A 23286-nucleotide genomic window follows, 5' to 3' on the forward strand; every position below is an offset into this window, starting at 1 on the left:
ACAGTTACACAGACACCAGCAGTGGGCTACCAAACCCATGTGCCCACATTTGCCATGGATGCAAAGAGCGTTTTTCACGAGTCAGTGGAGACCATATTGAAACATACACAGGAGACTATCTACTTGGTAGAAACTTGTGAGTTATTTCTTGATAACTAGAATTATTCTGGCTTAGCCTCCTCTACAAAGCCTTCCTGTTTCTTAAAGCAATTTCAGTTTGTATCCACTTCTCCAGGCAATCAGGATGTATTTCCTTGAATAGAACTATGCACATTTCTATGCTAGATTTTGTGAGAGACTGAGATGGTTAGGTTGTAGTCTTTCCTTTACATCAAGAAATCTGAAATTCAGAATAAATTCATACTGAAGGAAAATAAAAAGTCCTGAACTCTGGCTGGAAGTGGTATTAATAATCAGAGGAGAGTTGCAATTGTCAGAAAAACTTTCTTGGAGAAAGGCTTTGAGGATGAATAAGACTTGTCTAGGGGAAGAAAAACATTTCAAATGGGGAGACAACTCAAACAGAGGCTCCAGGAGAAATTCGTTTGTTTTGGGACATAGTGGAGGTAATGGTTGCATTAAGATGGAGATGAGGATGTGTAGGCAACAGGTTATCAAGGTCTGGAGGGCCAGATGGTAGAGTCCACCTACCATGTAGGGTCACTGTAGGGACATGAGCAGTGGAGTAACATCATAAAAGTAGAATGTTTTAGGTTGTTTGTGGGTCATACTAAAATGAATAAGGGCAAGAAACAGAGAGAAGTTTTTGCAAAAGTTCAGCCAGCAGGGGGACAAAGGCCAAACTAGGGTGATGGCATAGCCAAGAGGATTTTCAATGTTAATCAGCTTAATAATAACCCACAACCTTCGGACCAACTACCAAGAGGATTTTCAGAAGAACTGATGAGACATGGTGAGAGAATGAATCTTTGGGACAACAGAGAGGGGACAGTCAAAGACAATGCTAGAATTTTTAGCTTGTGAGCTCCTCGATGACAGACATCTGTGTCCTCTGCCCTAATACAGCAACTAGAGTAAAGCATGTAGTTAGCAAATTGTCCTAGTGGACTTGACCTGGGTTATAAGGTATTTTTTTCTATAAATGCATAAGAAAAAAAGGAAAGGAAGAAATGGCTAAGATGGATAGGGAACATGATTGATCAGGTGAGGTACTCCCCTTTACCTTGCTTATCTCCAGTTAAAACCCAGATTTTAATTTTGGCTTTGCTCAGCGTTTTGATTGTCTGAGGCACTTCATCTTGCAGCTTATCTTCTATGGCTGTGGCCCCTAAGAGCTTTGAACAGAGATAACAACAAGTGAGGAAAAAGGAGAGTCACAGCATTTCGTGCACCCAACAATTCAATGGGCACTTCAGCATCCTCCGTAGTAAGCTGGCCCTGTCCTGGCATGAGGAACCCAATAATGTAAAAACTCAGCACACTCTACCTCTCAACAGACGTAGCTTTTCAACCACACGCTGAAATCAAATTTGGAAACACAGACTATTAGGGATCAGGAGGGAAAAAGACTTGCCCAAGCCATACATGATGCTGTGTGCCTCTTCTAAACCATTTGTTTCTCAACATACTTCCACTTCTCTCTGGATTCACAGCATGCTTCCTGCCTTTGGTCTCCAAAAGCAGTGGGTTCCAGATAAAGGACCCCCTACCTCCCATTCCAGTTTTTATTTCAACCCTACAAGAGCTTGGGTGGACCTCTTTTGTGTTTGTACCTACTACAGCCCTCTAAGGTGTTTTTTGTTTCTTGTTTATTTTTTACAGAGAGGAAGGGAGAGAGAGAGCTAGAAACGCCGATGAGAGAGAAACATTGAGCAGCTGCCTCTTGCAGACCCCCTATCGGGGATGTGCCTGCAACCAATGTACATGCCCTTGACCGGAATCAAACCTGGGACCTTTCAGTCCGCAGACCGGACGCTCTACCGCTGAGCCAAACCGGCTTTGGCGCCCTCTAAGGTTTTTAAGGCCTTTACCCACGAAAAGGGAAATAGCTAGATTAAAAGCTTCTGGGTCCTCAAATGCATCTCTGTCCTTTAAGTCTCTCCTCACTTTGCGCTGTTCCAGCCACCCTAGCTGCTTGCTATTTATTTAACAAGATAAGCCTGCTCCTGTTTCAGGGTCTTTGTTCTTGCTAAGGGTCTTTCTTCTGTCAAGCTAATCCCAAAGAGACCTGCTTGGCTTGCCTGGCACACAGGAGGAATTTAATAAATATGCCAAATGAATGAGGGAATATTTTTGTCTTAAGTCTTCCATCAATTAGTTCTGGACTATATAATCTGTGCTTTATTCAGATCCTAATTTCTCCCAGATGACTTAGCTTCTGTGAGCAGATTTGGGCTAAGAAACATTGCCAGAGTCCTACTTGGTTTGGCTCAACGGATACAGTGTAGGTCTGTGGACTGAAGGGCCCGGGGTTCGATTCCGGTTAAGGGCACGTACCTTGGTTGCAGGCTCCTGGCCCTGGCAACCAATTGATGTGGCTCTTTCACATCAGTGTTTCTCTCTGTCTCTCCCTTCTACTCTCTCTAAAAATCAATGGAAAAAAATATCCTTGGATGAGGACTTAAAAAAAAAAAAAGAAAAAAGAAAAAGAAAAGAAACATTGCCAGAAAGATAACATTTATAAGTGCATTTTTCATTATTTTCGGATTTCAAAGATACAGGATATTCTGAATTAGCTTGCATTCAGAAGCCAGTATCCAGAGAGAGCCTGAAGCTGTTGCTTTGCTGGCTGCCACTCTGAGAGCCCTTGCTCCGTTGGCTGGCCGCCATCCCACATCGTGCCCGTGTCTGTCCCTGGCTTCCTCCCACTCACTATCAAGTCTTTTTCGACCTCTTCATAGATGTTTGATATTTTATTTTCCCGGTCCTCCAAAGAGAAGGAGACTTCACTGTGTTTCCGGTACCAGGTAGAGAAGTCCGACTTGTCCAGTTCTCGGTAGGCCACCAGGAGGGTGCGAAGGCCATCTCTGGCAAACTCCTGGAAGACATGTATGTGCACTGAGTGGACCTGGCCTGGGTTAGGGCTCAGTCCGGGGAGCAGCAACTGGACCTCACAGGCCCCGTCTCTTTGCAAATAGGGTTTAATATTATAGTTACTACCCTGTTTCCCCGAAAATAAGACAGTGTCTTATATTAATTTTTTCTCCCAAAGTTGTGCTAGGTCTTATTTTTCAGGGGATGTCTTATCTTTCCATGCGCTAGGTCTTATTTTCGGAGGATGTCTTATTTTCGGGGAAACACGGTACCATGGGTAAGGAGCTACCCTAACTAGAAAGCAACTGCTGAGCTTTCTCAGCAAAATGCCTTAAGGATTGAGCCAGCAGAGTTGGGGGCAAAGTTTGAGAGTACTGACAGGAGGTTTTGGTTTCTATCTGTAATTAGTTAATTTGCATTGTGACCATAGGAAAAACCAAGCTTTCTAGATTAATTTCTTGTAAAATTCAGCCCCTACAGAGAAGTTAATGATGTCCACAATATGAAAATGAAGGGAGTAAAAAGAAAAAAAGTTCTTATAAAAAAAAAAAGTTTTATAAAAAGGTATTTCTATTTTTGACAAGCATACATTCATTTTATTTTCCTGTCTCTGACTTCCTTCATTAAGCGTTCAATGAACATCTCAAATAGCACACATATTACATATCTGTCTTCAGCTGGTTGACTCAGCAGTGTTAGTGAGGCCACTGCTGAAATGCTTTCTGGGTGAGCTAGCATCTTTTTACTCCGTGGCCACTGAAATATATCCTAACCATAGCTTGCTGTCCTGGTCACAAGGAGAGCTGGGTGAGAATATGGGTGGTTTAGGGTAGAACTCAACTGAGGGTGGGTCAGAAGCAGATTTTGTGTACTGAGAATTGCACATGAATAACAATTCTACATGATCACTGTTATAGTGAGCTTCAAAACAATACACTTTTGCATTATAAGAACAAAGAGAAATAGAATTTATCATCTTGATATTATGCTCTTAGTTCCCCGTGTAACTCCTGAGTGCTTGATGGTAGGTGAAATTAACATAAGACAGTATATGTAAGGAATGCCATCTTTTAAACCTCTCTGTATTGTTGGCAGGTGAAGCTATGAAACAGAAGGCTGAGAGAAGATCTTAGAAACTTCTTAAGAAAAAACAAATACGGCAGAAACTGATTTTGCATAGGATACTGATAACAGGAGTTGGCAAGCTTAATACACTGGTAGGCTATTTTTAAAAAATATATATATTTTTATTGATTTCAGAGAGAAAGGGAGGGATGCAAAAAGAGAGGAAGGAAGAGAGAGAGAACCATCAATGATGAGAATCATTGATCAGCTGCCTCCTGCTCACCCCCCACCGGGGATCAAGCCCACAACCTGGGCATGTGCCCTTGCCTGGAATTGAACCCAACTTGGCCATCCTACACAACCAGATGCCACCAGGAAGCACAGAAATGCCAAAGCCCCAATGGAACTCATTGAGAAACAGACCCCAGTTTACAAACTGGAGCAGAAACAAAAAGACAGTGACACCTGTTGGACCTCAGCTGGGACTGTGCCCATGGGTCTATCTGCAGGTTCCTGCACCCTGGCTGTGGCCCAATGGCTGAGGAAGCTCTGCAAGCCTTGATTCTGGAGTTACAGATCTTAGCAAGTAGGCAGGTGCATAAAGAAAGAGTCAAAAATAGCAAGGTTAGACTGTGTGAGTGTGTGCATTTATACACATTTCCCAGTCTTTTTCTGAGCTGTTTGAGAGCATGCTCTACACATGACAGGATGCCTGGATACTCTCCTGTGTATTTACCAAAAGCAGACACTCCTACATAACAATTCTCCACCTAACCATGTGAAGAAATCTCCATTCAAATGGTATTAAGGTTCAATCCACAGACCCCATTTGAATTTTGACAACTGTGTCAACAATGTTCCTCACTCTCCCACCCCCAGGATCCCATCCACCTAGGTCCTCTGTCATTCCTGACCCTGACAGTTTTTCAGTTTTAATTAAAAATCATAGACTTTTGCCCTAAAATTTTTTAAATGAATAAAAATAAAGACAGACCCACTGGCGCTCTGAGTTAGGAGCCAGTGGTCCCAGATTACGAGAGGGATGTCCAACTGCTGGTTTAGGCCAAATCCCACAGGGCCTAAACTGGCAGTCGGACATCCCCTGAGAGATCCCAGATTGGAGAGGGTGCAGACTGAACTGAGGGGCCCTCCCCGACTCTGCACGAATTTCATGCACTGGGCCACTAGTTTTATATAAATTAAATCATACAACATGTGGCCTTTTGTGACTGGCTTCTTGCATAATGCTTTCAAGGTTCATTCACATTGTAGCATGTATGAGTATGTCATTCTCCTCCCCCCCTTTTTTTTGCTGTGCTTTTTATTTTTTATTTATTTATTTTTTAAAATAAATCTTTATTGTTCTATTATTACAAATGTTCCTTGTTTCTCCTCCCTCCCATTGCTCCCCTCCACCAGGTTCCCACCCCACCCTCTGCCCTTTCCCCACTCCCACTGTCCTCGTCCATAGGTGCAGTTTATGTTCAGTCTCTTCCCACACCTCCCACTCCCCTTTTCCCTGAGAATCGTCAGTTCACTCCCCTTCCATACCTCTGATTCTATTATATTCACCAGTTAATATTGTTCATCAGATTTTTTTAATTCCCTTGGTTTTTAGATTCACTTGTTGATAGTTATGTATTTGTTGTTCATAATTTTTTATTTTGTAAAAGAGTATGAAATAAATAATTTTATTAGGCGAATTCATTTATTTGACACATTAAATTAGGCAAAGAAAAATATATGTAATTGCATAAAACGAATCACATTCTGATCCTACTTGAACACACAGCAATGGCTAAAACTAATAAATTGTGGAATGAATCCAGGATTAATTGCAAAAAAGCACTCGGTACAAAAAAGCTTCAGACCTCTAACTTCACTGAATCCAGTACTAAACGTGCTTCTTTATATTCCTCAGCTTCTTCCAATTCTTTTTCATTCTCTGATATCTGCAGAAGATCAGCGTATGCAGCTTCCAGTCTGCGCTGGCAATCTGGGGTCATCATCCGGGGCTCCTGCAGGGCCATTGCCTGCTTTTTAAGGGCAGAATTTTCACTATCTTCAGCTTTCATTTTTTCAGTCTTTTCTTCTTGTGGTTTTGCTTCTTTTTCATACATCATTTTTTCTTTGGCCGATTGCTTCACCATGCCGGTCTTGATCTTGATCTGTCTCACGCGAGGATCAGCCATGGTCCCTGGGCGCTGCGGGAAGGACGGGCGGAGAGTCGGGGAAACCGTGCTGTGGGCGCGCGCAGAGGAGGCGGTGGCGTCAGCGGAGTCTGTTGTTCATAATTTTTATCTTTATTTTCTTCCTCTTCCGAAAGAACCCCCTTCAGCAATTCATATAATTCTGGTTTGGCGGTGATGAACTCCTTTAGCTTTTTTTTTTTAATTAGTGAAGCTCTTTATCTGGCCTTCAATTCTGAGTGATAGCTTTGCTGGGTAGATTATTTTTGGCTGTAGGTTCTTGCTATTCATCATCTTGAATATTTCTTGCCATTCCCATCTGGCCCTGCATGGTTTCTGTTGAGAAATCAGCTGACAATCGTATGGGTGCTCCTTTATAGGTAACTACCTGCTTTTATCTTGCTGCTTTTAATATTCTCTCTTTGTCTTTTGTCTTGGAATTTTAATTATGATGTGTCTTGGTGTGGTCCTCTTTGGATTCCTTTTGTTTGGGGTTCTGTGCGCTTCCTGGACTTGTAAGTTTAATTCTTTTACCAGACTCTGGGGACCCTGGACAGAATTAAGTCTAATTCTTTCTGTCACTATTTCTTTCAGTATGTTTTGGGTATCTTGTTCTCTCTCTTCTTCTGGGACCCCCATAATTCTGATGTTGGTTCACTTGAAGTTGTCACAAAGGTTTCTTACATTAACTTCAACTTTCTGGATTCTCTTGTCTTCTTGCTTCTGCAGAGGAGTGTCTTCTGGCTCTTTATGTTCCAAATCTTTGACTTGATTCTTGTGATCTTCCATTCTATTTTTAGGATTCTGTATAATATTTTTTATTTCAGACAATGTATTCTTTATTTCTTGTTGATCCCTTATTATTTCTAGTTGATCCCTTTTCATATCCTCATAGATCTCATTTATTTTATCGGCTTTTTCCAGAAAATTCTTGAAAAACCTTATAAGCGTGGTTTTGAACTCTATATCCAGTCGCTTGAACTATTTCCTTGTCTCAGCATTTTTGCAGCTTCCCTGAGTTGGTAGCCTTAAAAGTCTCTGTGTTCAGCTTGGATGGGGTGGAGTTTCAGGGTGGAGCCTACAGCCTTGGCTTCCGTCAGCCCCGCCCTATGAGGCTCCTGGGTCTCAGTGTTCTTCAGTGTCCTTCGTACTTGCTGCAAGCACCTCTGAGAGAAAGGTGCCCTCGAGTTTCGCCTGCTACCAAACAGTCTAGGCTCTCCTCCAATGAGCCCGGAACTGGGGTTCAGTACAGTTGGGAGTGGGGTTGGGAATGGGGTTAAGAGCAGTCTGGAGCTTTTGTCTCCTTCCCGCTAGGGCAATCCAGCGGCACAGTCAACTGTCCATTCTCTGTGCACAAGGTGCGCGCCTCCGTGACTTCCTTTCGCCACTCCCCTGGGATTCCGCCTTACAGCCCAGGATCCCCAGGGTCTGGCCTAGAACTGGGGTTCAGTGCAGTTGGAACTGAGGCTCAGCACAGTCCGGAGCTTTTGTCTCCTTCCCGCTAGGGCAATCTAGTAGCAGAGTCAACAGTCCGTCCTCTGCGAGTAATGTGCATGCCTCCGGGACTGCCTTTTGCCGCTCCCCTGAGGTTCCGCCTTACAGCCCAGACTCCCTCCTTGTGTCTGGGTCCCCAGGATCTCGCCCAGAACTGGGGTTCAGTGCTGTCGGATCTGGGGTTCAGCACAGTCCGGAGCTTTTATCTCCTTCCCGCTAGGGAACACCAGCCAGGCACTCAGCCACCCCTCCTCTCCGGCTCGGTCCTCTCAGCACGTGCAACGTGTCTCCGTACCTTAGGCTTTTACAGCTCCTCTGATTTTCCTTCTGGTTTTCTCTTTCTTTCTCGTTGTAGAATTTCCAGTCAGTCGACTTTCCTGTAGTTCTGGGTAATGTCCATTTTGTATTTTAGTTGTATTTTATTGAAATTATTGTGTGCGGCAACAGTTAGGTGTTTACCTATGCCACCATCTTGGATTCTCTATCTCCCCACCCCCCCTTTTTTTTTTAAATCCTCATCTGAGGACATATATATTGATTTTAGAAAGAGAAGAAGGGAGAGAGAGAGTAACATCAATTGGTTGCCTCCTGTACGTACCCTGATCAGGGATCAAACCTGCAACTTTTTTTTTTTTAAATATATTTTATTGATTTTTCACAGAGAGGAAGAGAGAGGGATAGAGAGTTAGAAACATGGAAGACAGAGAAACATTGGTCAGCTGCCTCTGGCACACCCCCCAGTGGGGATGTGCCCGTAACCCAGGCACATGCCCGTGACCAGAATCGTACCTGGGACCTTTCAGTCTGCAGGCCAACGCTCTATCCACTGAGCCAAACCGGTTTCAGCAAAACCTGCAACTTTTTGGTGTATGGAACAATGTTCCAACCAACTGAGATCGCAATGGCCAGGGCTATGTCATTTCTTTTTGTGCCTGAATAATTCATTGTATGAATATACTACATTTTGTTTATCCACTCATCCACTGATGGACATTTGGGTTGTTTCTACTTTTTTTGCTATTGTGAATAATGTTGCTATGAACATTTGTGCATAAGTTTCTATGTAGATTATATTTTTATTTGTCTTGGAAATATGCCTAGCAAGGAATTGCTGAGTCATATAATAACTCAACACCTAATATTATCAATAACTGCCAAACCGTTTTTCCCAAAACGGCTCCATTATTTTATATTCCCATAAGCAATGTAATAAGGTTAAAATTTCTCTATGTCCTTGTTAATACTTACCTATTGTCTCGCCATCTTTGTTATTTTAGCTACCCCAATGATGTAAAGTAGTATCTTATGATTTTGATTTGTATTTTTTTGATGGCTAATGACACTAAATACCTTTCATGTGCTTATTGGCCTTTTGTTCAGACTTCTGACTATGTATTAAATATAGAGTCAAGCCAAAATGGCCCAAATAGCATTTTCTCTCATATGTTTCCTCTTTAAAAATTTTTTTTCCCCCTGATCTACCTCTTCCTCATTCTATCCCCTGTCCTATTCCCCCAATCCTCTATATATGCAGGCATAAGGGTAGAAATCCCAGAGAATATGGATTTAGCTTTCCTTCCTAGTGACAGCACACTAGAGCCACTTTCTGATATATCTCAAATCCAAGAGGTTGGATGTGGAGTGGGGTGGGTAGAGGGGGGTAGCTTTGGTGATTCTAATTCTGTAGTCAACAGAGGATGGAATAAAACAGTCCCCTAAACAGCTCAGGCCTGGTGATTTCTGCTCCATGCCCTAAAAACAATCTAATCTCATTATGGCTGGTGGGATGGGGACTCCCACACCAGACGACCTATTCTGAAGCAAATTCTAGATCTGACCATGATACCTCCAAAGCCAGGGATTAGAACTATTCTGATTGTGGTAAGGGGTCCGACCGACATAACCCTTGTTAAGCTCCTGGGATCCTGTGCCATCCAACTCCTTGACAATGTGGTCAGTGAGAATCCCACAGATTAAGGTAGTTTTTATTCTTCCATCAATTAAAGAGACACAGACACCAATATACACCCATATAGAAACACAACAGAGGGACACATGTGAACACATATCCAGGTACACAGAACCACCCTCAGCTCCCCCCCCCCCCCCCCCCCCCCCCCCCCCCCCCCACCCCCCCCACACACACACACAACCTACACACTTACATCTAAATGGTCCATGGTCACATCTTTGAGGGGTGTACAGGATGGAAGAAGCAGCTGACAAAGAATGGTGTCTGCTCCCTTGCAGAACAACATTATCCGATCGTCGGGTGTCTTCACTAAGAATAAGCAAATCAAGCAAAATAGCCATATAGGCCCACTGTTAGAAGAACTTGTCTGGGCCACTGAGGGATAGCAGGTATGTGATATGGTGAAGGCTGGTGAGAATGAGAGAGCACTTTATGAAATCAGTTCTCCCATGGGTTAGATATCACCCGTGGAAGACTGATACAGATCCACATTTAGCTTCCCAAGTCTGCGTTCCATACTAATGCTCACACCTAGTAGGTACCAAGGATGAAGAACGACCCAGACTAATTGAGCAAAAGATAGTGTAAATTGCCCCTATATTTCTGCCTCCATCCCTTACTCCAGGTTCAGTTTTTATGGATTTATTCTCTGTTTTTATCTTAGCTTTAAGGGTTTTTACAAGGCACTACTCAGGAATACTAATGAAGGGCCCCTGCTTATAGTAGCAAGCCCCCTTTGTGTTTAAATATAAAGATATGTAACAGAGAAAGTGGAAATGGCTATGCACTAGTATTTGAGGCATGGTACCTGTGAGAAGGCATGTGAGTAGGAGAAAACATGTATGTGTAAAAAGAAAGTCAAATGTGTAAAAGTATATGAAAGAAAGAAAGAAAGAGAAAAAAAAGACTACTGGGAGGGGCACCTACCAATAACAGACATCCTCTTGCGCACATTGCTGAAGTCCAAAATAGCCAGCAGTTGGTAGACTTTGGTTTTTCCCATTTCGATTACCGTGATTGTCTCAGGCGAACGGGAACGCAACACAAAGCCAAAGTTCCTGGCAGCAGTAACCAAGGCACCTTCATCTGGGGACTGAGCCTGGTATATCAGCTCTCCTGGAAGGAGAGAAGAGAGCACGAAAGCCCACAGAGAGGTGCATCTGAAGGCCACCCAGAAGTGACACTGTCTTCCAAATGGTTTACATAAAGATGGTGCCCAAGAGGGGACATTTTTCTTTAAAAATTCTTCATAGTTTGGCCCTAAATGGCCAGGTTGTATAGAACAAGTCAAATTGTTTTCTTTCCAATATTTTCAACTCATTTCACAGATCTGAGTTAGTATTACAGAGGTACATGGTACATGCAACATATACAGATGAACAAAGGCATAGGTAGTTATTTTCTACCTTTAGTGGACAAAGATGGCTTAGGGGGCTTAAAAATGCAAGTTCCTTGGCCTACCCAAATTTACTAATCCAGACTCACAAAGTCTCAGAGGAGGGCCCAAGAAATAGAATTTTCAACAGATCTCCTGTGTGAGTTTCATTCAGATGGTCCTGCATAAAGTGCTCCTGTATAAGACTAGCCAAACTTTAAATAAATACTGCTAAATGGTAATAATATTGATGGTTTAATAAACAGTTTAAAAATATATATGAATGAATATTGTCATCTTTGAAACTCTCATCTTGGGAAGCTAAATTACTTACTTTGTCCAGTCAGTCTTTCAATCTGATATTACTCAAGACATTTCTTGAGTTCCTCTTTTAGTTCCTCTTTCACTACAACCTGAGATATATTTTGGATTATTTATTTTCTGAAGGACAAATTAATTTTTAAAAAGTTATTAAGCCCTGACTTGTTTGGCTCAGTGGATAGAGCGTCGGCCTGTGGACTGAAAGGTCCCAGGTTCAATTCCTGTCAAAGGCATGTTTCTTAGTTGCGAACACATCCCCAGTAGGGGGTGTGCAGGAAGCAGCTGAATCGATGTTTCTCTCTCATCGATGTTTCTAACTCTCTATCCCTCTTCCTTCTTCCGTGTAAAAAATCAATAAAATATATATTTTTTAAAACAACAAAAAACAGTTATTAATAATCAGAGTATTATATTTGTGAATGAGGTAGGTGAGGAGTAGAATTTTAGGTCAGCCATAGGTATATCTATGGAACAATAAGACTATTTTCTACTGTATTTCTTTGTCATTCAAGGTACAGTAAACAAAGTCCAAATATGCTCCAAGAAATAGCAGTTTCTGGAATGTGAGGCCTGGAGAGGTGGGGTGGGAGCTCATGGGGTCAGGAGACATGAAATTTGGGTTCCTATCTCATCTCTGCCGTTCCATGGGATTTTAGGAAAGTCCTTTAATTTCTTTTAGCTTCAGTTTCCTTGAAAACTGGGTTCATGTTTCATTTTTTGCTTACCTCAGAGGGCCATTGTAAAAATTGTAGGAGATAATATAAATGAAAACAATTTATAAAACTGTAATCAAATAGAAATATTATATAAAGATATTAACTTTAAAGGATGTGATTTATTCAGTTGCTTAAGTTCTTTTTTGTTAAGAAAAAAGGTCTTCTTAATTTATAATTGGTCATTTCTCATTGTTTCTAAAAAAAGGTTTGGATAAATTCCTGGATAATATAGTTATACAGGGTGAAGCAAAAGTAGGTTTATAGTTGTTTGTATAGAAAATAATACAATAATAAATTATAATACAAGAATAAACTGTGTTTCACGTATCCACATCTACTGTTTCCCCACTCTGTATTTGATTACTAAAGAAACTAGTAATCTTTAAATTATGAAGTAACAAAAAGATAATTCTATTCATCTTTCAGGAAGTCTTGTCAGAGATAGTGGGGCTGATCTTGGGGACAATTCAGATGGACTCTATGACTGAATATCACAGTCTCAAGATCAGAAGTCCTCTAAACAGCAACAAGTCTGACCCCTAACCAATGACTGAATCTTTTTTTTTTTTTTTTAATATTTTATTGATATTTTACAGAGAGGGATAGAGAGTTAGAAACATCGATGAGAGACAATCATCGATCAGCTGCCTCCTGCACACCCTCTACTGGGGATGTGTCCGCAACCAAGGTACATGCCCTTGACCGGAATCGAACCGGGGACCTTTCAGTCCGCAGGCCATGCTCTATCCACTGGGCCAAACCGGTTTCGGCAAATGACTGAATCTTTTTTAAGACAAAGAGATTGTTTTCTACTTGAATATCTTCAGTGACTAAGAGCTCACTACTTATCTTGACTATCTATTCCATTGCTAGGTAATACTTCCTATTAGAAAGTTCTTTCTTAGCCCTGGCTGGTATTGCTTAGTGGTCAGAGCATTGATCTGTGCACTGGATAGTCTTGGGTTCAATCCCTGGCCCCGGTCGGGGTGCATGTAGACAGCAGTTAATTGATGTGTCTCTCACCTCTCTCTCTCTCTCTCTCTCTCTCTCTCTCTCTCTCTCTCTCTCTCTCTCCCCCCCACCCCTCTTCCCTTCCCTCCCACTCTTATAAAAGCAATGGAAAAAAATATCTTCAGATGAAGATTAAAAATAATAATAATAAATATTAAAAAAGAAGGTTCTTTCTTAGACTAAGAAAGATAACGAACCACCCCCTCCTCCAACCAGGCTCTCTGACATATTCTCAGTTCCTGAGGCCTCGGCCCCTTCTCACCTTTCACTTTCTCGTCTGGCAAGACAGTGTGACACAATGCGAGTGAACGAAAAAACATGTGCACCCAAAAATCTCGATTTTTTACTGCATCCACCAACGTCTTGTCATAAAATGAAAACTTAGGGTCAGCCAGTCTGTTGTAGTCGAAGCTAACCTTCTCTGTTTTCTGGAACACATAAGCCAGAACAAACTTCTCAGCAGCAGCTTGACACTCTGTAAAAGGTCAATTTGGGAGCAATTTCTGTGACGGTGATAAGAACTCTTAGAAAGTGCCGGGACCAGTTTGGCTCAGCGGATAGAGCGTCAGCCTGCGGACTGAAAGGTCCCAGGTTCAATTCCGGTCAAGGGCATGTACCTTGGTTGCGGGCACATCCCCAGTAGGGGGTGTGCAAGAGGCAGCTGATCGATGATTCTCTCTCATCGATGTTTCTAACTCTCTGTCCCTCTCAATTCCTCTCTGTGTAAAACCAATAAAAAATATATATATTTTTTTAAAAAAGAACTCTTAGGAAGATGTGAAGAGAAAAGCAAGATAACTGGTTTCTAAGGCCTTGTTAGCTCTGACCTGGACCACCCATTCATTTGGGCCAGAAAAGATTCATCCCACAGGAGCACTGCTTGGCAGACCCTTCTTACTCCCTTTCTCCCCCAGCTACCCCGAATGACCAATGGCCAGCTTCAGACTCCGCTCTTCCAAGTTCCAAATCCATGATAAACAAACCTGAGGACAGACCAGGGTAACTGCGCCCTATCAATAAATGGTATCTGGGAAAAGTGTGGTCTGTAGCCGTCCTCTGCCTGATTTGGGGAGCTGGGCATAGGACTGAGTTCTGATATCACTCTGGCATCAGGTCAGTGATATCACTGTGTTACATTATTCTGATTTAACTCACAAGGAAGGAGGCTAGAGAGGAAATACTGCAAGATACAGGCAAGGCTGCATTGCAAGGACTCTTCAGTACATACCACTTGTTCCAGAGTTCACTTTAAACCATTTTACTTGATCTGCCAGCACACCTGACTCCTTTCTGCTTCTAACCCGCATGATCCTTGACTTTGCCTCAGTCTTTGGACTTAATATTAATTACCATTTTCCTGGCTATGACCTTGACATGCATCTCATTCTCCATTTCAGCTAGGCTGCTGGTAGGCACCTTAGGTAAACTTTTTTTTTCTTTTTTTTCTGGTTTAATTTGACTCTGAGGCTCTTTCATCCCCCGGAGTGTGATATTAACAGATTTCTCCTATCCATACTAGAACTCTCAAGGATATTTCTCCAGTTCTTTGTAGTTGTGGTACTACTTGGGCTGGGATCTAATATATCAAATACAGACACAGTTGTCCTGCTGATACTGTGCTGGGATAAGGGGAGTTTGTAGGCAGCTATCTGGGCTTTTTTCTATATCCCACATAGAAAGAGTTTTGCCATTGCAGTAAGGAAGTATAGTCAGGTCCAATGCCAAGCCCTAGACCTGGCCAACTACAGTTATAAATTCTGGGAAGTTTGTGGAATCAATAATTTAAAATAAATTATTATATAGCATCCCCTGAGGCTTTTCTAAAATTGGGTGCTTGCACTGGCACATTCTTTAAAATTAGAAGCTGGTGCGTGAGGAGAGATAAATTAAAGAGGGAGACATGAGGCTGATCTGCATTAGTATGTGAACAAGCAGTTCACAAAATAACTTTTTTTTTTAATTTTTGAAAGCCCATTTTTTTAATAATACATATTTTATTGATTTTGTACAGAGAGGAAGGGAGAGAGATAGAGAGTTAGAAACATCGATGAGAGAGCGTCATTGATCAGCTGCCTCTTGCACACCCACTACTGGGGATATGCCCGCAGCCAAGGTACATGCCCTTGACTGGAATTGAACCCGGGACCCTTCAGTCCCCAAGCCAACACTCTATCCATTGAGCCAAACCGGTCTTGGCCACAAAATAACGTTAAATGGGCAATAAAGTGATTGGGAAGGAAAATAAACATAAAAATGATTCAACCTGATTAATAATCAAAGAAAGGTAAATTAAATGAGATATAATTTTTCATCAATTAAATTTCTAAATATTTAAAACACTGTTAATAGCCAGTATTGACAAAGATAGGAGGAAAATGAATTTTCATATATTATATTTTGATGTAATCTATCTGAAGGGCAATATGGTAATATTAAATGTGGCTACCCTTTGATCAACCAATTTCACTTCGAAGACTTTATTCCAAGGACATATTTAGCAGAAGAGGAGACAAAAATGTGTGTATTGGGTGCTTACCACAATGCTATGTATAACAGCAAAACAAAATGGAACAAAAATAGGTCTTGGTTTAATGAAGATCTATCAATACAATTGGATACAACACTCATTCAAAATAACGATGCAGACTTTAATTTAGTGACATGGAAAGAGGACCACAATATAGTGTTAAGTGAAAAGAAAGAAGTTGAAAATAGCCTGTATGCTATGATTCTTTTCTCCTTCCCTCCCTTTCTCTCTTTCTTCTTATTTATCCCTCTATCTACCTACCATATTTAGGTTTATATGTATGTGTATATATACATAGGAAAAGCATATGTTACATTAGTTACCTAAACAGGATTAAATTATTTTAACTTTCTTCTTCAGAGATTTCTGTATTGTTTGAATTTTTAAGTGAGTGCAGATTTTTTTTTTTTAACAGAAACAACCCCCTGACCAATAAAGCCATTTTCATTTTAAAACCCAAACCCAAATCTCCTCAAATAAACATAGGTCATTTACATAATGCTTTCTGATATTATGGGGCCAATAAAAGCTTTAATATTTCAGGGACTAAGGGTCTCCCAACTTGTGTTAAGATGCTACCGTGTACCAAGGCTTCTCTCAGCTCCCACATGTATTTCACAGGGAACTGTAATCACTCACCTCAGAGACTTCCACCTTCTGTCCATACTTGTCATAGACAGTACCTGTTAGCATGTAAAAAGAGCAGAGAGTTGGCAAGGGTTTTAAAGAAAAGTTTAGCGTGTTGTTTTTTTGTGATAAAATATATACAATATGCCATTTTAAACACTTTTAGTGTACAATTCAGTGGCATTAATTACATTCATAATTCTGTGCAACTATCACCATATACATCCAAAACTTTTTCAGCATTCTACACAGAATCTCCCCATTCCTCCCTATTCCTAGACCTTGGTAACTTCTAATGTATTTTCTACACATTTGCCTATTCTATAGATCCCAAAGAATCATACAATATATTCTTTTGTGTCTGGCTTATTTCATTTAGCATAATGTTTTAAAGACCATCCATGTTGTAGCATGTGTCAGAACTTCATTACCTTTTTTTAATCATCGACTTTGCTTTTTATGACTAACGTTCCATTGTATGTTTGTTTTCCATTTGTCTGTTGATGCACACAGGAGTTGTTTCTACTATTACGCTATTATGCATAGTACTGCAATGAACACTAACATATATCTATCTGCTTGAATTCTGTTTTCAAATGTTTGCGGTATATACCTAGGAATGAAGTGACTGGGTTACATGGTAATTTAAAGGAGGATTTTTTAAAATCTTTTTTTCTTTTGATTCTATCATCCTAGACTTGTAGTCAAGCTTCCTGGAACCCACTCAGGCCACCTAGTCCTCAGGGCTACAGTTAGCTTCCATCCTCAAAACCCATGGTAAGAAGAAGGTATCTGCTTGGGTCCCAACTCTTCTCCCTTAAGTGAGAGTGAGGGGATGCTGGAGGTTAGTCACTGGATCTATGAGAGATTCATACCTCAGGAAGCCCTCCAATCAGAAAAGTTACCCGGGAGAGATCTTAAAATAGAGCTAGAATGTTTAGGATCTAGGTCAGTCGATAGTACAGACAGAATGGGGGTGGGAGGCATTCTGAGGCCAAGCACAGAAACACCCATAATCCTTTTCAACCTTATCTAGTATATGGTATGGTCTTACAATAAGCCAGAGAATAGGATCCTCACTCAAATCAATTCATCTAAAAATAAACCTTGTTTGACAGGGGTAATAGGAAATATTAAGAGTGCTAGCTTTCTTTCAAATTAAAAAATTTTAATTATGTTTTAGTTGAGGAGAAATTCATGCAACACACAAATAATTTCAAAGTGTACGATTCAGGGGTATTTAGTGCATTCAGAGTATTGTGCACCTACCACATCTCTCCAGTTTCAAAGTTTTTTCATCATCCCAGAAGACATCCCACAGGCTCTAGCTTTTTAGATGTGATTGCCTATCTCTGCTAGTGAGTGCACTGGGCATGAATGTTCACACACACGAGGCCTCAATACTATCACAAAAACAAGCTTATGATTAAGGTATGAAATAAACAAGGAATGGGGCATGAAAGACCCTGAGCAAACTGACTACACTTTGATGGCTCCTCCCAAGACTGTTTATTGGCCGAGGGAGAATCCGAAATTAGTAGCAACCGTAATATGCTGGTTTCTCTATCTGATTTAATATGAGAGTGAACTGATATTCGAAGCCATCAGAAATTCCTTGGGACAGAGATTAAGTTTGTATAGCTTGATATCTCCAATGTCTAACATGATAGTTTGCATCTACAAGGTACTAATTAAATACTTTTGAATAGAACTGAATGGGCTAAGTGATCTTTACATTTTATCTAGCGAACAGAGAAGGCGATGAGACTAAGAGGCCAAATGTGAATTTAGAGCTTGATTATTCTTGAAAACAATCTGCAAAGTAGTTCTCCAGGACTCAGGAAAAGCAAGAAGGCATGCATACCATATAGTGTCCCGTTGATAGAACACTTGCTGAAAAGCATGATGTTCTTAGTGAGGGTCCCTGTTTTGTCTGAGAACAGGTATTTGACCTGGCCGAGCTCCTCATTGAGAGTGGTGGTACAAGCCTGTGCTGGTGTGTTCTTTGGCGCATAATACATCTTCCGATCCCAGTTGATATAGCAACTGTTGCCCAATCTTATTATCTCAACACTGAGGAGAAAGCAAGAAAAGAAGGGACCTGGATCAGAGTAGGACAACAAATGTGTTATCCTGGTTTTCTTACCAGTCCTATGACAGGCCAGAGCCAGCATCTGGAATCAAATCAGAGTATCTTCCTTGGGAAGTTACAATCAATCTTGGATCACAGTACCCTTGCCACCAGCCAGCCCATTATAATTCTGATTTTGACCGTTATCACACAAAGCATTACCACCTGGATCCAGAGATACCTGATCACTTTTGTTGGGGCATTTCCCTTTTCACTCTTTCTTCTTCCAAAACGTACCTGGGAAAAGTCACAAATTTTGAACTTCTGCAGTAATGCAAGGCCTGCAAGAGCTAACTTATAAAAGGCTGCCCAGGCTTAATTAGATGATTATTGTCGCTGTCATGTAAATCTATTGGTGGGGGAGAGAGGGAAACTTGAAACACTCAGAGCTTTGTTGTTTTAGAAGAAGAAGGGAAGGACCAGTGAAAATCAGAAACAGCTTACTGGAGCTGACCCTCTGATAAATTTCTCGATTTCCAGAAACAACCTACCTATGGGGTGGCTTCTCCCCCTAATCGCCTTCTTTTCATTTTATCTGGCTTTTCCCGACCGCCTTTGTCACATTCAGAGGTAACAGAGGGGATGTGAGAATAAGAGAAAAATAACATGCCTTATAGATTCTTTTTTTTTTTTTTTACCTTATAGATTCTTTATGGTTAACATAAAGCATCTTCATTTTAAAACAGTGAAAACTGCTGAAACCGGTTTGGCTCAGCGGTAGAGCATCGGTCTGCAGACTGAAGGGTCCCAGGTTCAATTCCGGGCAAGGGCATGTATCATTGGTTGCGGGTACATCCCCGGTAGGGGGTGTGCAAGAGGCAGCTGGTTGTGTCTCTCTCATCGATGTTTCTAGCTCTCTATCCCTCTCCCTTCCTCTCTGTAAGAAAAATCAATAAAATATATTTTTAAAAAAAAACAAAAAAAAACAGTGAAACTATCAAGGAGCCTTCTTCCTACGATCATTCACACTTAATATGGGTCAGACTGCTTCGTTAGCAGCCTGTCTGAGGCACACTGAGCAATATGGGTATTTTCCTGTTTGAGGGCGGAGGTGCTCAGACCCACATTTTTTTACTCTCTTCGTTTGTTGTCACCCTCCCTTCCTTCACCATATCAGCCACAATCTCTCTAAACAAAAACATTTCATCTCATTATTTCTTTCCTTAGAAAGAGTTTTGCTGCTTGTAGGATAAAATGCAAACTCCTTGGCTTGACAATTAAGTCTTTCCTGGATCTGATCTTAAACTACCATCTAACATCTTAGTTTGATTGTTCACTGTTCTACGACCAGATCAAGCTTTAAAAAAATCTCCAAAACTTTGTACATGCTGATATTTTTGCTTGCAATATTCTTTTCCTATTTTCTGCTTGGTGCATTTTATTCTTTTTTCAATTATGAATTTTTTTACCTTTTTCTGTAAACACCTAAGCCTTTCTAGGCAGAACTAATCCATTCCTTTTCAAGGCTCCCATAGCATTCACATATGTATTTCTATGATATAATTTCTTATATTGTACCATAATTATTTATTTAAGTATCTATTTCCATGGCTATGCTGTAAGTTTATTTAAAGGGCTGCCTTTTTTTTTTTTTAAATATATTTTATTGATTGAGAGACAGGGAGAGGTATAGAGAGCTAGAAACATCAATGAGAGAGAATCATCGACCAGCTGCCTTCTGCACACCCCCTACTGGGGATGTGCCCACAACCAAGGTACATGCCCTTGACCAGAATCGAACCTGGGACCCTTCAGTCCGCAGGCCGACACTCTATCCACTGAGCCAAACTGGTTTTGGCTAAAGGGCTGCCTTGTTGTTAATGTTTCTTTCTCTAGCACCTCATAGTAAGTGCTCAACAAATATTTGTAATTTAATAAGATAATTTGATTATGTAGGGTGCTTTTCAGATTGGAATGTCACAATGCAGGCTTTAGGAAATCTGGAAAGAAAATGTGTTTGAGATGTGTGTATGTGAGAGGAAACGTTGAAAATAGAAAAAAGGAAATCAGAGTAAATAGTTTAACTATTTCAATTTTTTAAAATAATATATGTTTAATGATTTTTTACAGAGACAAAGGGAAAGGGAGAGTTAGAAACATTGATAAGCTGCCTCCTGCATACCCCCCACTGGGGATGTGCCTCCTGCATACCCCCACCTGGGGATGTGCCCACAACCAAGGTACATGCCCTTGACTGGAATCGAACCCAGGACCTTTCAGTCTGCAGGCCAATGCTCTATCCACTGAGCCAAACCATTTCCGGCAACTATTTCAATATTTGTCCGTGGTACTAATGAAAAGGGGAGAGGAGACATTCTTTTTCTCTTCTCCAGCTTTTAGGAAGCAGAACTTAGGTCATAATTACACCTATCTACCATTTCTATGGGAAATGGATTCTGAGTTTTGAATGACTGATTTAAATGAATAAGTTATTCAAGCTGCTAATGAATGTTTGGTCTCTATCTCATTGATAAACTAGAGGCTGCCTGGTTTATGCTTTAGCATCACACAATTTGTGTGTATTCTTTTCTAGTTATTTCATGTATGTGCTTGTATGTCTAATTCTGTCACTTACATTATAAGTTATTTGAGGGCAGGACAAATTTCTTTTTGTATAACCCACACAGTATCTAGCACAGTATTCTGGACATAGAAAACATTTATGCAATCTCTAAATATTTCCCAGTGTTTTGTACACCAGGCCCTGTGGAAAGTAGTGGGTTAAAGAGCACACAGTCTATGCTTTCTAAAGGTTCACACTGTGGTTGGAGTTCATCAGAGGTTATGAGTCAGTTCCTCCTATAAGCCAAAGTGATCAAAGAAGCCTACCTGACATAGAGTGAAATGGGCACCATGGTGTTGAGAATGATGAAGTAGGACCAGAATATGAGGACGGAGGACATGAACGATGAAGAGACATAGCCTCTCCATGGCAGAACATCCTGGAAGTAGTAGCCTCTCCTGCTCTCCCAAATGCCATGCCCAATCGCTAGGCTAAAACACATGAAGCCTAAAAACAGGAAAATCTAGAAAACAAAACAAAACAAAAAGAATTAACATTTCATCCAAGGCATATGCTACTTCAGTTCTGCTCTTTGAAGCCTTATATCTCAACCAAGCTCCTCTCTCTTCTTGAAGGGAAGCTATGGGGGGAGTGCTGCAGGCGGTAGTACACAGGACCGAAAAGAAAGCCCAGCAGGAGCTGTCCTTGGAGTTTTGAAGGGATCTGATATATTAAATAATATTTAATATTTAATTACTAAAATATATTAAGTAATATTTAAGTGCCAGCAACTGTGCTAAGTACTTTACATATATTATTTTATTTAATATTTATAAAACCCCTCTTTTAATAATGGACGAGGCACTTGATATTAAGAGTGGGAAACTATTTTGCCTAAAGTCACTTAGCAAACCTATCTAGGAGAGATAGGTTTGAACCAGTTCCAGAACCCAACTCCTAATCACTCCATTATTGAAGTAAGATGGTGCTTTAACAAAAGTCTAAAATGTGGGGCACTGGCTTAACAGTTGGAATTATGTAGGTGGTAAGATACTATTATAAAAGGCTTAAATATGGCAATCACATTAATAAAGATTTTGGTAAAACTTGAAGACAGACATGCTGAGCCTATATCTTCTAAGGGAGGTGGCTAGAAAGAATTATAATATTAGTGTGTGTTGACTGCCTTTGACAAGGTACCAAAGAAAGAGCTGAACTAGGGAGATTGGCCAATTTATAAGATGGAATGAAAAAAAGGGAGAAATTTGGGTCATCAAATGATTGAAAAAGCCTATTCCTTTTAGAAAGTAAAGAGGAAGAGGTAAGATTATGATCTGAAACACACAAGTCCCAATAATTCTTTATAATTGAATTTTGCCTGGAGGCAAAGTTAAGATTAAAGATGATACCTTATTACCCAAGAGTATTGTTCTATTTTTAAAAATATATATATTTTATTGATTTTTACAGAGAGGAAAAGAGAGGGATAGAGACTTAGAAACATTGATCAGCTGCGTCCTACACCCGCCCACAACCAAGGTATAATACATGCCCCTTGACCGGAATCGAACCCAGGACCTTTCAGTCCGCAGGCCGACACTCTATCCACTGAGCCAAACCGGTTTTGGCAAGAGTATTGTTCTAGATAACAGCAATTTCCATGCCATTAAGTTGAGAGAGAAAGGCATGGAGGAGCATGGGAGCAAAGAAATACGATAAATTTGAGAACTATGTTTATGCTGGCACCGGTTTGGCTCAGTGGATAGAGCGTTAGCCTGCGGACTGAAAGGTCCCGGGTTCGATTCCGGTCAAGGGCATGTACCTTGGTTGCGGGCACACCTCCAGTAGGGGGTGTGCAAGAGGCAGCTGGTCGATGATTCTCTCTCATCGATGTTTCTAACTCTCTATCCCTCTCTCTTCCTCTCTGTGAAAATTCAATAAAATATATTAAAAAAAATTTTGAGAACTATGTTTATAAAAGAACTTTGGAGAGTGGAGATAACACCTTGGAACTCCTTTACAAGGCCAGCATTATCCTGATACCAAATCCAGACAAGGACACTACAAGAAAAGAAAGCTATAGGCCACTATTCCTGATGAACATAGATGCAAAACTTCTAAACAAAATAGTAGCAAACCAAATTCAACAGCACATTAAAAAATCATATATCATGACTAAGTGGGATTTAGACATTAATGAAAGAAATTGAAGAAAATGCAAATAAATGGAAAGATATCTCATGTTCATAGATTGGAAGTGTTAATATTGTTAAAATGTCCATACTACTCAAAGCTATCTATAAATTCAAATAAAATCCCCATCAAGGTTATAACTTTTACAGAAATAGAAAACCAATCCTA

General features: G+C 40.7%; 2 protein-coding genes across 3 annotated transcripts in view; both read right to left on the reverse strand.

Moving 5' to 3' along the window:
- LOC118716358 (phospholipid-transporting ATPase FetA) overlaps positions 1 to 23286 on the reverse strand; it is a 63665-nt gene that overhangs the window by 8621 nt on the left and 31758 nt on the right. For both annotated transcript variants that reach the window (XM_036433456.2, XM_045580027.1), the window contains 8 exons: positions 21252 to 21448; positions 18156 to 18364; positions 16304 to 16347; positions 13400 to 13565; positions 10642 to 10830; positions 9908 to 10023; positions 2834 to 2998; positions 1184 to 1295 (listed from right to left, as the gene is read on the reverse strand). In XM_036433456.2, the coding sequence (XP_036289349.1) occupies positions 1184 to 1295; positions 2834 to 2998; positions 9908 to 10023; positions 10642 to 10830; positions 13400 to 13565; positions 16304 to 16347; positions 18156 to 18364; positions 21252 to 21448 (1198 nt within the window). The remainder of the gene's footprint in view (positions 1 to 1183; positions 1296 to 2833; positions 2999 to 9907; positions 10024 to 10641; positions 10831 to 13399; positions 13566 to 16303; positions 16348 to 18155; positions 18365 to 21251; positions 21449 to 23286) is intronic.
- On the reverse strand, positions 5759 to 6324 carry LOC118716361 (tubulin-specific chaperone A-like). Its single transcript, XM_036433457.2, has one exon. The coding sequence runs from the start codon at positions 6249 to 6251 to the stop codon at positions 5925 to 5927; it is 327 nt and encodes a 108-aa protein (XP_036289350.1). The 5' UTR covers positions 6252 to 6324; the 3' UTR covers positions 5759 to 5924.

This window comes from Pipistrellus kuhlii, unplaced genomic scaffold (assembly GCF_014108245.1).
Source record: "Pipistrellus kuhlii isolate mPipKuh1 unplaced genomic scaffold, mPipKuh1.p scaffold_m20_p_12, whole genome shotgun sequence".
NCBI lineage: Eukaryota > Metazoa > Chordata > Mammalia > Chiroptera > Vespertilionidae > Pipistrellus > Pipistrellus kuhlii.